We start from the raw sequence: 13534 nt of genomic DNA on the forward strand, positions 1-13534 counted from the left end.
GGAGGGGGTCGCATCAATAATGCTTGGCACCGTGACCGTCCCGTTAGGACCCACCAGTACAGTAATGTACACAATCAACCAGGTAGACTCCTACTCCCATCCAGATTAGAAGTGGGTTGCCAGCACATCGGATCTGGCATGTCGGCGACTATCCTCTCCAGGATCGTCTCTCTCGATGCCTTGATTCCTCGAGTAGTAGACGTCGGACGTGAAGGTACACGGGTTCCAGGGGTTGCGGCGCTACAATTGGGCGGTTGGATTCAGACATCACTGACGTATACCTTCAGAGAGGGACGTAGAAAGCTTGACTCCCTGGGTCTTTCAGCACACCAAAATTGCGCAGGAAGACTGCTTGGACAGCTGGCCCGACGAAGACCTGACGTCGTCTATGCTGTTCGACGAACTCTTCTCTTGCCATTCGACCATCCGATCCCGCTCTTCCCTGCATGACGAGAGAGGAATCGAGAGTGCCCTGAGCCCGAGTGCGGGTATCACGTTGCCCCTGAAGAACTGGGAAGTCAAGGCTGCACACGACCACCTGGCATTCACCCGGGCGCAAGGCATGATTCTACGGATGTTGATGAAGACCGTGTATGCGAGCCTGGACGACGTGCGCAAGCAAGACCCCGAAGTCCGGTGAGCAGCTCGCCAGATGTATGGACTGGATCTCATTTTCCTAATCCCTGCGACCGACCGCAAAGGTTCTCAATTTACGCCTCGAAGATGAGATACGTGATTGTCGATACAAAGTACAGCGCCAGGTCGGAGGGCGAGGTGACTGTCGGTCCTTGAGGGAGGAGTATCCCGATCATCTCTTATACTGGCGTATGTGACTTTACCTACTCTTCCTAATAAGGCTGGTAATAACTTAGGCTTGTGGAGCAGTGGTGGATTGGCCAAACATGGGATGAGTTTCTGCAGGAGACTCTCAGTGTGATGCTCGGTCAGCTCGCGCAGAACCTTGGTGTGGGGAAGGATGATAGTCTGTTGGAGGAACAGGAAGTCTTTCTTGTTGGGTTTCATGGTTATGGTATTCATATTGCTCGTGGGGCCTTTACGAGGGATGCTGTGGGCAGGGTTTATTCGCGGGGTTGCTCTGGAGATGAAACCTTTGAGGTGCAGTTTACACGGGGTTACAACCTCTGTCAGAAGGAGGAGTGGGATGACGCTATGCGTGCACTTACCCGGCTGTTTCGGTATCTTTTGAGTGGAGGTGCGAAGGTGGGTGGGCGTTTTGGCACACACAGTGGGGAGACCCCCCACGGGATGACTGAGACTTGAGATTCCTGTAGTCAAAGGTTATAATGTTGAGTCAGAAGCAAGAGTTACAAACTGGAAAAGGTGATGGATCCAACACCTACACATAGTGGTGTCAGTCAAGACAGCGTTTGGAATGTACAGCAATGCGAATGCGGAATGCGATTGCTCGAGCGTTGTTGTGGATGTTTAGCGGGGACAATCGGAACGCTGGGGAGATATCTGATGCAGGAGATTCTGCAGAGAAAATCTGGGGGCGAGGGGGGGGTTTATACTCCGAGGCAAGGTGCGCGCCTTCCCGATTCGGCTCCGCCGATGCGCCGCGGCGCGGGTGCCCAACAGTCACATTCCCCACTACGATGCGGTGATATAATTGTAAGACGACCTCCCGGACCGAGACCAGCACCCTCACCTGGAGCGGTTCGGGCGCTGTACCACCCGGCCACTTGTACAAGGTCGACATGCTGTTATCAAGCCGCGTACGTCGCAATCGACTACCACGCGCTCGTCACCTTCTACCGCAACAATGGAACCCAGCACACCTTCAAGCGGCCCGGCCAGTCCCAGTGCCTAGTGGCTCGGATTGCCAGGATTGTGGCCAAGGAGCTGGATTATCAACAAGAAACCCCCGGGGAAGAGGCAGCGATGAAGCACAGTGGTCTATGTCCAGCAGACACGTATGGCCATCAAGCGATGGTCTATCCTCTCTCTTGATATATTAAGACTAATCTCAGCCATGTACACGGTTTATACTTCATATTCTCCGAGCCTCATACAGAAGACTCTTAGCATTACTCTCTCCCCCTGGGTTGATCATGTTGCCTCAGGCACATGCGAGTCCAAATCCCTAATCGCTCCCAGGTGCCATGGTTTCCACACTCCTACGGAGAGTTTCCATGAAAGAGGATCCAATATTCAATGCACTGAACTTGGGTAGGTGCTCAGCACCTGGTTGTGATGGTCGACTCGCGACCTTGAGCTGCCCTACCGGCTGGTATCCGGTCGTGGAGGGCATTTTGGAGTCTGACCTAGGACGCCAGTCATCGGGTTTTCTGATTTGCGGTTTCAATCTCGTGGTGACCTCGTGTGATACGAGTGAGTGGTGAGTGATGTCACCATCAAGCGACGCTTGACTCATCGTCGGAAACAGGCATTCCCCCAACGCATTCATAGTAGACGCCCATCCTACCAGTAACTTAGAATAGCAGCACACGGTGAGTGCACGTGGCTGGACATCGTGATCATCTTGAACCCGACCGGCCCGAACTCAGCCACGAGGTTTTGAAGGCCCCAGCTCTTGAAACCGAGACAACCCACTTTTGATATCTGCATTATGTTTATCATCGACTACCGGAACCGATGATCCGCGAAACCCCTAACTCAGCACCGTCATTGCCGAGTCCTGCTCGGGCTCATAGTTCACGAACGAGACCAACCGCGACAGCACCGCGAACTCCAGCTTCAACTTGATGGTGTAGAAGAAGGTCTTGAGCGAGACCTGGATGATGTAGATGTTGAGATACTCGAGCACGAGCAGGGACATGTCCATGAGGATGATGGCGGCGTTGATGCCGAGCAGCTGGTACATGATGAGGGAGCGGCGCTTGCTGCGGTTGGGGTAGAGGGTGAGCAGGCGGACGGTCTGGACGAGGAAGATGGCGGAGATGATGACCTCCTGCGTGAAGAAGACGGTCATCTGCAGCTTCTCCCAGATGGTGTAGATGCGCATGTAGCGGCTGCCGGAGTCGTCGGCGATGACGCCGTACGAGAACACGATGTGCGGGATCTGGATGATGACCGCGTCGACGACGATCATCGTCAGCACGCTGCGCAGGACGGCCGCGTTGCGCACCACCAGGTGCAGCCGCGAGTACAGCACCACCGACTGGCCCGTCACCATGATCGCCCACCCGAAGGTCGTCAGCGTGACCGACAGGTAGATCGGCGCCAGCTTGAAGTATTTGAGGAGGAGGCCTAGCGACTGCGGCACGATGCCCAGGCTGGTCGAGATCAGGAGACTCCAGAAGTAGAGCCCCGCGTAGTGGTGGAAGGTCACGAAGATGAGCAGCACGAGTTCGAGGGCGCTGTACAGGGCGCAGCCGAGCAGGGTCGCCAGCGTCGCTTGGAGGGCTAAGCTGTCGCCGGTGTAGTGGCCGGCGATGCCCTGGATGGGCGCGGAGTCATTGGCCATGGTTTGCGAGGGGGGGAGGGTCAGGCAGAGGCGCGGAGCTCGAACCTCTTCTGCTTGCGACTGTCCATTCTCAAGGCAACTTGATTGCTGCGGTCAGTTTTGCAGCATGGCAATATGGCAAGTAATAAGGAAATGAGGTGAACCGACGAGAGAAGCAAACGTGCGGAGGTTGAAGAAGCAGAAATTCACCGGGAGGGACTCTCCGCTCAGGTGACCAGCCCACGATCCATGGACCGGCCAGCCAGCCAGCTCGGAAAAGACGTGCGTGCAACACATCCCTTCTTCCCAAAATTGTGGGGTGCGTTTGACAAAAATCCGGGGCGAAGGAACCTAACCCTGCCAGGGCCGGCCTAATCTTTTAGCTTGCATTTTGCCGACCGATTGGCGCCGATCCATACCTGTCCAGTCACCTTCCTTTCTGCAGCCCCCGATCTCCCTCCGCGTTCGGACTCCCACAGCTACACTCAGGGCTGTCTGTTTGACAGCCCAATTTTGGACTTACTGGGACAACAAACAAGTGGTCACCAGAACTCAACGTGAATCTGACAGCGCAGCATTTCTGAGGGAGGCTGCAGCACAGGGATCAAGCGATGCTTGGCAAACCATAGCCCTGAGCTTCATCCACAGAACTGACTTCTGATGGGCACTCTGATCAAAGTTAGTTTCTGTCTGACAGTCCAGTCCTATACCTCTATCTCTACCACTTCCGCAGAGAATTAAGATTCTAGTCGATCCATCCTGCTGCTGCTGCTGCTACTCCTCTTCTTTTGGAGGACTCAAACTTTTTGTACGCCAAGCATTATGTAATCACTGTTCCACAGAAGTGGTTAGCCGTATTTTCGAGCGGCCATTCTCACGCCTGATATACAAGGCATCAACCACGTACAAGTACGAGCCAGCCTACTCACACAACAGAGTGGCAATGTAAAGTGGAATCACCGATTACCATCCGTAGAGCTATGTTGCATACCTAGATAGTTCACTAGGCGTGCTATTCCGCCTCTACTTCGAGACACTCACAAAATATCCATCCGTGGCAACGACCTCAATTAACTTCAGGCCTCCCGATGGTCTATCCCTACTGAGCAGAAGGAAGCGAGCCAAGAATCCACTGCAGCAACCCGAGCACCCCCTTTACCATTTCAGTGGCAAAGTCAATGCAGCAGCCCCAGCACCACCGAAATTGACCAACAACAGCATCGCACACCCGCCGTGGCCCGTCAACTGTCCTGTCGATCATCTCATGGATCCCATGGACCGATGGCTCGCTGTCCTGTCAACAATTCCGCAGTATCATTATCCCGCACTAGAAAGATGTCCTCGTGGCGGACTCCAAACTTGTCTACCAGGTACACACCCGGCTCGGAGGTGAAGGTCATCCCCGCTCGGAGAACCGTCTCATGGTTACCCTTGTTGAGGTATGGACTCTCATGCGCTGTGGATGTTAGTCTCCGCACGCTGCATGCGGGGAAGTTGAACTTACCCTTAATGCCAATCCCGTGTCCGACGCGGTGGGTAAACGCATCGCCGTATCCCGCTGCACTGATGACAGTACGAGCGGCAATATCCACACTAGCCGCCGTGGCATTGACGATAAATCGGTCGATAGACTTGGTTTGCGCTTCGAAAACGATATCCCAAACCTGTTACGGTTAGTGTCATGCAACCAAAAGAGTAAGGAAGAGTCAAGGGAGTTTACATCGAGCTTCTCTTTCATCCAATCTGGTACAGCAGCATCAGATACCGGTCGTTCTAGGAAAGGAGGAAAGAATGTGCGACAGATGTCAGACGAATAACCCATCAGATGGGCCCTGAGAGCGTTAGACTATTTCCCCGCACCGCGGAGCTGAATACGAACCCAACGTCTATCAAGACGAACGTCTCCGCGCCCAACACCTTTGACCCATTGGTTCCACCATGAGGATTCGCGGCATTCTCGTCTATCGCAGTCATCAGCCCAAGTCCATGTTTCCATCGGTGTTCTTATTTCCATACCAAATAACACAATGTCGAAAAATGGTTCCAATCCCGCGGAAAGGAGAGTCTTATCCAATACGCGTGCGATCTCGCTTTCGGTCAGCCCAGGAGACAGACCTGTGTCGACTTAGCATTTGGATTCTGTGGCCAGATTGAATTCACTCTCCTACTCACACTTTCTCATTTGCCGGACCGCCTCCACTGTTCCTGTATTCACTGCTCTCAGGATTCCAATCTCCTTCTCCGATTTGATCTGCCGCACCCGCTCCACCTCGCCCTGGAGACCAACCACGTGGAATCCAGCCCGACCGAGCCCACGCTGAATGAAATCCCGCATCTCTTCATCGACCATTAGACGCGGTGTGCCCCGAAGGCGCGAGAATGTCTCGGCAGTTTTGAGCGTCTCATACGGATTCCAGTGCTCTTCCCACGGGATGATATCGATCGCCTCAGCGAATGGCATCCCTAGAAGTCGTGCCCGCTCCGCTTCGAACGACGGACAGAGGAACGACGACTTGGCTTTGACTTTGCCCGAGGGAAGATGCTCTGGTTGCACCACGAGCAGGAAAGGGCGCTCTTCTGGCTTTAAGGTTTTAGCGGACCGCAAACACATGGCAGCATTCAAGATTCATGGCACACACCTCCCAAACTTCCCATTCAGGTTGGCTGATGTTGGCGTAGTATTTGAATGTGTATCCCGGCTCAACCACAAAAGCATCCACATCGTCGGCCACGAGGGCCTGCGCCAAGCGGTCGCGGCGATCTTCGAAGTCTTCCACCGTCATTGGAACAGCGGTGTCAAGGAAGGGGTATCCCGTTCCACGGAAATTGTCAATCGAGCATGCCTCAAAGTCGTCCAGTGAGGTATTGCGCGCGGCTGGTTGCATTTGTATTATACCAGTGAAGCTCTATTTGTCGGTCAGAACGAATACTTGGGGCCATTCTGGGGATCGTACCCGGAAGAGGGAATAGGTGCCCATCCCAACAAGAATGAGACCCATTACTGCACGCAGCCATCGTTGACGATGCAGCGGCTTCGCTCGTTCCCGCTCCAGGATATAATGACTTGGAAAATACTTCTCCATTCTTGTGATGCGTGGGGTGGAAGTGGCAGGAAGATGCGACCTTAAGTAGGGGCGGGGAAGATGGCCGAGTTCCCCGCACGGCTGGTCTCCTCCAACCAGAGGCCTAGTCGAGCTTATCAATAGGTAACCTGAAATGTTCATCCACAGCTCAACACCGATAAACAACGGTAACAATTCTTAACCATTAGCGCTGCACTGATACAGGTCACGTCGGACGCGATTTGGCCGACGCCAGATTCCAACCAATCTTCCAATGCTCCGCCTTTCACTGGTTCAGCTTCGACTGGTGTTTTTTCATCCCTCTCACATTCACGAGCAATCTAGGTTCAGATGAAACGTCACCTTGGGAATGCTCCTGAAAATTGTCAATAGCCTGCAGTTCTTGCTTCATCCAGTTGAGAGACACGTCTCCAAGCAGGTAATCTGTCATAGACAGTGCCTGTTGAACTCCTGTTCGTCTACCGATCTCTTCCAAGCGACTCGTAATCCAGGCTTTCATGCGGGGCGTGCTTCCAACACAGTCGGATGCAACAAACAACGTCCAGTGTAGACGGATCAATCCGGATGCCTCAGTTAGCAATTTGTTAGAGCGAGCCGAACCGAAGAAGTAAGGGACACCGGCGCATACTTCCTCCGCTAGCTGACGGGTAACTGCAGCGCTCTGGCGAATGGTCGCCCAGAGTTCGTTGTTGTTTCCTCTCGATCGCCTCCACAGTCGCTCGCAGACAGCAGCGATCACCTCATGAATAACGATCCGCGTCAATCTATACGTGTTCCACATGACAGCGATGCCAATCTCAGGATACTCATGGTAGTAATCGCCGTAGATATGCTGCTCAGAAGGCTTGTTGTCACCGGCGACTGCGGCGTCGAGCACCGAGTATTGCCAGCCTGGACCGACGGTCAAGGCCCATGCAGCCAGCATAGCATCCAATTGCAGTGCCTCCTGAACAGTTTCATGGGGGGTCTTCGCTTTACGACCCACTTGTGCGCACAGCTCGCTGACCTTGGTCAGATACTTGAAGAATGGTTCCATAGAGGACTGGTGTGGTCCCCGCATGGCGACTGTCTCCTCTGACAAGGCCATCAGCCATGCTGGAGTCTCCTTCTTCCGGTATAGATTACTCAAAGTCTGCACGGTCGGTTAATCATCAAAATCATAATCGGTAGCTCACGGAAGGAATAGACTCACGTATTGGCCGCGCAACTGTGTGAATAGTTCGAGTCCAACCGGGCTTCGTAGCTGCTCTGAGCCGCGTAGCTTAATAAGAGCCATCGCACCTTCAATGTGATCTGCCCAGCGCACCATCAAAGAATGGCTCTGGCAGGTTATGATCTGGAATCAAGGTCAGCAAACGACAATATGGAATCGATACAAAGCTAGGGGGGCGCACCTCGTACAGTCCCAAGACAAGAACCGCGGCGAGTGTGGCATCAGACTTGGCAGTGATGCTATCTTGCAGGGCAGTATTTGTCTCCGATAGCGCGATAGTATACTGCTGGCGTGCCGCGCGGATAAGGTGAGGACTGCCGTGGATATTACCTAGTGCTGCCAGTCCCATCGCATTTATGGACGCCATGACAGCAGGACTCGGCTCCTGCTGCAATAGGGAGGGTAAGAACGACAGGTGCCCAGACCCCGAACGAGGAGCCGATCCGACATGATAGGTCAGGACATAAGTAATGCCTTGATCGACTATTGGTACAGACACGGGCTGTAGTGCGAAAAGATCATAAGCACTTTCGTCGGAAGATAATGCAACCTCGGACGCATTTGCCTGAGGTGATGCGTTGTATTCTGATTGCGGTTCTGGACGACGATTGGCCTTCTCGACCACTTCAGCAGTCTGATCGTGAAAACTAAGAGCGGCTACATCGCGGTATCCAGTGCAGATCCGCTTGGCTCGCAGACAGGAGGAACACGAGGGGCGTTTCTGATCGCACTACAACTCTCTTAGCTCCGGTAGAGGGGATGGTTGTGGAAGGTATACCTTGAGCCGGCGGGCCCGACACGAGGAACAGGCTGCACTGGGTTTCCCACGGTAGACCATGGCGGGACCGAAATGGTTTCCTAAGTGAGCAATCCGCACGACAACCTGTTAGAGAGACTTGGCAAGTCTTATACCCGATGCAAGCTCAGGAAGATGGAGGACGGCTGACAAAAGAAGATGAAGGGATGCGAGGATCGAGAGAAAAAGAGTCGACGTGCCCGTGATCGCCGCTCTCCCCGCCGCGGGGCCGCGGGCAGTCAGCGCTCCTTCCAAATTAGGAGATATCGAAGTGGTTTCCGAATTAGGACTAGTGCTGACTTTGGGACACGACGAACGCTAAGCTTTTCTTGGATTGCAAGTGGGCGCGCCCTTCCACTCTTGCACTCAGCCTTGTAAACAACGGGCTTGATTGTAGTCTACATTCTACTCCGTACACTGACCGGACACGCCGACTTTGGCTAGGCAGCCATCGTGCTGATTTCTCTCTACCATACCCTTAAACTTCTGAGCCCTTGTCAAGTCCCATGAACTAATTCTGACCAATCACATCTACGGAGGTCCTGAGATGAACGAGGCTGTGATTTACACTTTGCTGGCGAACCAAATTGTGGCTGATCAAGCTTTGTAGCCAGCAAAACACCTGCACGATGATGAAATGGTAGCGAGCTTTCAGGTGTCCAAGCCACACAGCCCTGAGTGCAGATGAAGCCCCCGCAATGTATTCCTGACACGGTAGTTGCGAGTGATGACAAGGGGCTGATACTTCAGCGGGCTGCCTCAAGTGAGTCGTTTCTGGAGATGATAAAGCTGCTGGCCGTCGAATTTAAATACCACCTCTGATCACAATCGATTATAGCCCAGACTTCGAGCCAGACCTTCCTTTGCAGCACATTCTCCACGAATCTATTTCGTTGTCAAGCACGATGAACGCCATCTTTGTAGCCGATCTGGTCCTTTACCTGTTGCTCTTGCCTTTGGTCTTTTACATTGTCTGGACGCGTCGCTCAGGTGGACTTCTGGCATGGTACTATCTGAGTGTCTTCTGCATCGCTCGTATCGTGGGAGGTGCGATAGGAGTACACGATAGCCAGAGCCTCGCCGCGAATATCATCGTGGGTGTGGGCATTTCGCCGCTCATCCTAGCAATCGATGGCCTCCTCCATGAAGCGTGAGCATTCCTCATCTTATCCACAGATCAGTCATGAGCTCACAGTCTCTCGAAACAGACGAGCCTACCGCAACCCCGGAAGACAATGGGTCGGCTGGGCGGTGGTCATTCTGGCCACAGGGTTGATGGCAACAGCTCTTGCGCTTGCCATTGTGGGTGCCTTGAACATCTATGAAGGCCATCCTAAGCCGGACAGTCTCGACCACTGGAAGACGGGCACCGGATTGATGGTGTTGGTATGGGGGTTGGAGGTGATCTGGGCGTGTTTCCTGCTCTTGCCATCGCAGCGACGGAAGGATGCCTTCTCGTTTCATGCTGGTACTACGGTGTGTAGCTCTTCTCGCTTAGGTGGATTCCTTACTAATGCATGGCGGGTGTTAGCTCCTACAAGGCTCTTTTCTGGCGCTGTTCTTCGTGGGAATTCGGGCTATATATCAGTTGATCGCGGTGTGCACGCAGCGGAAAGACCTCAGCTCCAGCACTGGAAGCTTGGCAGTGCGGGTGCTTTTGGTCTTTTTGCCAGAAGCGTTTACAGTCTTCTCGATGGTGCTTGTAGGCGTGCAGACGAGAAACGTCAGGAAAGGTTGAACATGCAACGCTTCCGTGACCAAAGATAGTATTATTTTTTCTCTGATTCACTTGCTTGTCTGCGGCATGCGTCTGATCTTTTGTCGATAATGTACCATATTGATTTTATAGACTTGCATGTTATCAAACCCAGTTAATCTAATTCACTCCTGTCTTAACCCAACGAGGATTTATCTTGCGGGTGACTCCCGCTGGTCAAAATTGTTCTTGAAGCCCCTAGTGAGCCCAGTGCCCTTGTTTACACTTTTTCGAATACCTTTTCCAATAGCCTGCTCACGTACCTTTTTAAGAACATCCGTGTGCCTTCTATAATGGCTCTCAAGTACATTCTAAGCATCTTTGAGTCAATCATATACACAATTCGAAGAGCAAGTTTGCATGTATAGATCTACAGCCTGAATCTTCAGGCTCTCAACACTCTTCCATCAGAAAAGCTCCAGTCATGTGACTACTTTCAGAAGCCAATCAAACCACTTGTTTGGCGACAGATGCATATCATGGATCACCATTGGGCACCCTGGAACAAGCCTTCCTCGAGTTGCGAAGCTACCTGATAGCGCTTCACGAGTATGATTTACGACTGTAGACGCTTGTCTGGGAGTGACAGACGGAAGTTTCGCACTGTCAACAAGGCTTGCTGCAGCAAGGCACACTATGACGATGAGCAGGTACCCTACCACCCTGAGAGTGTAATCCCTTCCCCAACCGCCCGTCACTTCCTTGTGAAATAATTCATTGAAGATATCGGTCTGTACGCACAATCCAAATTTCCACTCCACGTGGTCGCGGATCGTCCGTCCGACCACCGAGAAGGTTACCGGATTGGGCAAGCGGCGAGTTGGGCCGGGGCCCGCTGACTGCAGAAGGGCGCGAGCGCTGCGCCCCAACAGACGGGCTGGCCGGCCTCCAGGCTGAAACGTTCAATCTGCTTGCCGGGACTACCTGAGACTAAGCTTCAGCTTCCACGGCTTGGGTGTCAGCACAGACCCCACAGTTGTTGCGATGAGGCTGACAACACGGGCACTTCGCTGTACTGGCGCCCACCAGCCAATCAGAGTGCCGGCCCCTTCGGTATCGCCTTGATTACCCCAATCGGTAATCAGTCAGGGAACAACAATATAGGAGTAATGACTGTGATATACGAGGGGTCTATAGACTGATCATTCGAATATATAAGTGTCTATCCAGGGGCTACAATTACACGATTAATCCATCAGCAGAACAACCTCCCCATTCTTTTGCCTAGACGGCAATCCTCTCTTCACAAGCACCTCCACTGGTCCAAATTCTGCCTTAATCATATACTTCACCCGATCCGAGTACAACGACATCGATCATCCGACCTACCCTTTGACATCATGTGTCTCTTGCTCCCTTTTCTCCTCAAGAAGCGGTCCAGTTCCCGCAACCAAGAAACAACGCGCGCAGGTCCACGACTAGTCAAATCTGGGCGCGAAATGACATCAAACTATAACCCCGGACAAGAGGTTCCACTATCCTCATCGGACAGGCGGAGCTAGCACTAAGGTGACTGACTCTCTGGCAGATTCCGAGTCCGTGAAGCTAATGATGGAAATAGGCCCCGTCTGACTTCACACCGTCGCAGTGAAATGTATAGTGGGTGATGCGAACTCGGTGGGAGGGGGGGGAAGAGAAAGTCTGGGGCCAGGGGTGATAAGGAATTTGGTTTCCACAATAATAGCATTTGAGTATAGACTCTTAACTCATGATACTTTCTGTCATACATTCAATCTGTAAAAGCAGTGCCCGCCCCTAGATTACAATATAAAAGCACATAATCATCATTGTATACACCGATTCAAACACCAGACCACGATCCCCAAACCCAGTCAGTGGGCAACACCTACAACGCAGCGGAAGCTGCCCCCCTCAACGCCAGCTGCTGCCCCAACACCGCCTCCACAATCTCATCCTGGCCCCGCCACTCCATCCCCAGCACCCGCTCCGCCGTCCGCGTATCCACCGTCCACCCCCGCTCAAACGGCCCCTGCAACCGACACCCCACCTCGGGATACTGCCTGCGCACCAGCTCGGCCACCCGCTCCCACGACCCCGGCGTCGGCGCCGACAGCAGCACCTCCGTGCCCGGGGCCACCTCCCGCTGCAGCGCCCGCACGTGCGCCGCCGCCACGTCCCGCACGTCGACCCACGCGTTCGCCATCCCGGGCCTCTCGGCCTGCAGCGTGTTCCAGAAGAACGCATTCATGCCCCCGATCTCCTTCGGGGTCGTCTGGATGAGACTCTCGCCCAGCACGAAGGTCGGGTGGAAGGTGATCAGCGTGAATGTCGGGTGTTGGGTGGCCAGGAAGCGGCGGGTCGCGTCGTGGGCGGCGACCTTGGAGGCGCTGTATTTCAGGCCGTGGCCTGAGAAGCCTTCGGGGACTGGGTCGGGGAGGTCGATTGCGATGGTCTCGTGGGTGTTGTCTGCTTTTGTTAGCTTTTGCTTTCTTCTAGCATAGAACAGGATGGGAGGGGGGAGGATAGGTATCTGGGGGTGGGGAAAGGCACGGACATACCCGTCACGTAAACCTCCTTCTCGCGGAGGGCATTCAGGGGTGTTAACGCCAGAACGGAAGACATCACCACCACTTTCTGGATCTGTGGGAACGCTAACGCGGAGTACAGGATCGACTCGGTGCCCTTGACGGCCGGGTCGATGTAGTCGGCCTGCAGGTCGGACCCGCGGCCGGGCATGGGCGAGGCCAGGTGGAAGATGTGGTCGACGCCATCGAGGGCGGGCGTGAAGGCGTCGCGCGGGGTGATGTCGGGGATGATGCAGGTCTCGATCTGCTGGGGGCTGAAGTCGGGGTAGCGGGCGCGCAGCGGGGCCTCCTGGGAGGCGTGGCGGATGGACAGGCGCACCCGGTATCCCGCCTGCAGGGTCGCGAGGACGACCTGGGAGCCGATGAAGCCGGTCGCGCCGGTGATGAAGACCAGGGGGGCGGTCATTTTGATAGAAGATTGATGATGATGAGTTTTGAGTCGGCTAGTGTAGCTAATGAGAGGTATTAAATATCACCATGTTTGTGGTGATGAAGTCAACTGAAGTCTTTGTGCGATCTATTTACATCAGTTCACTAATCATCCCGCTGAGACGGGGTGACCCCGACGGACTGGTTCACTAATCACTAAGTCCGCGCCAATCACCACATCCCCAACCGCATTGATCGGTGTCGATCACTAATCTTACATATCAGTTTGAATACCAACATTAAACTCAAGAGTCGTCAGCCACGGAAACCTCCATCAGATAAAA

The 13534-nt window shown here is 53.8% G+C and overlaps 6 protein-coding genes across 6 annotated transcripts; 2 read left to right on the forward strand and 4 right to left on the reverse strand.

Annotated features, from left to right (window-relative positions):
• Nucleotides 1-133: 133 nt before the first annotated feature.
• Nucleotides 134-1625, forward strand: BO66DRAFT_421533 (uncharacterized protein; the record flags this gene model as incomplete). The annotated part of the gene is made up of 5 exons (XM_025649966.1): nucleotides 134-214; nucleotides 288-636; nucleotides 702-780; nucleotides 886-1225; nucleotides 1600-1625. Exons 1-5 carry the CDS (start codon nucleotides 139-141, stop codon nucleotides 1623-1625), a joined length of 870 nt encoding a protein of 289 aa, XP_025502283.1. The 5' UTR covers nucleotides 134-138.
• Nucleotides 1626-2632: 1007 nt separating this feature from the next.
• On the reverse strand, nucleotides 2633-3452 carry BO66DRAFT_472670 (uncharacterized protein; the record flags this gene model as incomplete). The annotated part of the gene is made up of 1 exon (XM_025652970.1): nucleotides 2633-3452. Exon 1 carries the CDS (start codon nucleotides 3446-3448, stop codon nucleotides 2633-2635), a length of 816 nt encoding a protein of 271 aa, XP_025502284.1. The 5' UTR covers nucleotides 3449-3452.
• Nucleotides 3453-4689: 1237 nt separating this feature from the next.
• Nucleotides 4690-6464, reverse strand: BO66DRAFT_455104 (Creatinase/aminopeptidase; the record flags this gene model as incomplete). The annotated part of the gene is made up of 8 exons (XM_025652059.1): nucleotides 6382-6464; nucleotides 6067-6333; nucleotides 5600-6008; nucleotides 5444-5542; nucleotides 5307-5388; nucleotides 5148-5259; nucleotides 4932-5091; nucleotides 4690-4883 (listed from the first exon to the last, which is right to left on the reverse strand). The coding sequence occupies exons 1-8, from the start codon at nucleotides 6424-6426 to the stop codon at nucleotides 4690-4692; spliced, it is 1368 nt and encodes a 455-aa protein (XP_025502285.1). The 5' UTR covers nucleotides 6427-6464.
• Nucleotides 6465-6775: 311 nt separating this feature from the next.
• Nucleotides 6776-8561, reverse strand: BO66DRAFT_326735 (Zn(II)2Cys6 transcription factor; the record flags this gene model as incomplete). The annotated part of the gene is made up of 4 exons (XM_025643919.1): nucleotides 6776-7642; nucleotides 7703-7846; nucleotides 7905-8453; nucleotides 8502-8561. The coding sequence occupies 4 exons, from the start codon at nucleotides 8559-8561 to the stop codon at nucleotides 6776-6778; spliced, it is 1620 nt and encodes a 539-aa protein (XP_025502286.1).
• Nucleotides 8562-8939: 378 nt separating this feature from the next.
• On the forward strand, nucleotides 8940-10332 carry BO66DRAFT_377393 (uncharacterized protein). Its single transcript, XM_025645750.1, has 3 exons — nucleotides 8940-9669; nucleotides 9728-9995; nucleotides 10051-10332. Exons 1-3 carry the CDS (start codon nucleotides 9425-9427, stop codon nucleotides 10255-10257), a joined length of 720 nt encoding a protein of 239 aa, XP_025502287.1. The 5' UTR covers nucleotides 8940-9424; the 3' UTR covers nucleotides 10258-10332.
• A 1789-nt stretch (nucleotides 10333-12121) lies between these two features.
• On the reverse strand, nucleotides 12122-13258 carry BO66DRAFT_455107 (dihydroflavonal-4-reductase; the record flags this gene model as incomplete). The annotated part of the gene is made up of 2 exons (XM_025652060.1): nucleotides 12795-13258; nucleotides 12122-12702 (listed from the first exon to the last, which is right to left on the reverse strand). The coding sequence occupies exons 1-2, from the start codon at nucleotides 13225-13227 to the stop codon at nucleotides 12122-12124; spliced, it is 1014 nt and encodes a 337-aa protein (XP_025502288.1). The 5' UTR covers nucleotides 13228-13258.
• Nucleotides 13259-13534: the final 276 nt, after the last annotated feature.

This window comes from Aspergillus aculeatinus (assembly GCF_003184765.1).
Source record: "Aspergillus aculeatinus CBS 121060 unplaced genomic scaffold BO66scaffold_34, whole genome shotgun sequence".
In the NCBI taxonomy this organism is placed as follows: domain Eukaryota; kingdom Fungi; phylum Ascomycota; class Eurotiomycetes; order Eurotiales; family Aspergillaceae; genus Aspergillus; species Aspergillus aculeatinus.

Bases quoted from the DNA above. Each gene is read 5' to 3' on its own strand.
- BO66DRAFT_377393 (XM_025645750.1), top strand. From the start codon at position 9,425: ATGAACGCCATCTTTGTAGCCGATCTGGTCCTTTACCTGTTGCTCTTG. The intron at 9,670-9,727 runs GTGAGCATTCCT...CTCTCGAAACAG, and splicing joins GATGGCCTCCTCCATGAAGC to ACGAGCCTACCGCAACCCCG. The intron at 9,996-10,050 runs GTGTGTAGCTCT...GGCGGGTGTTAG, and splicing joins CGTTTCATGCTGGTACTACG to CTCCTACAAGGCTCTTTTCT.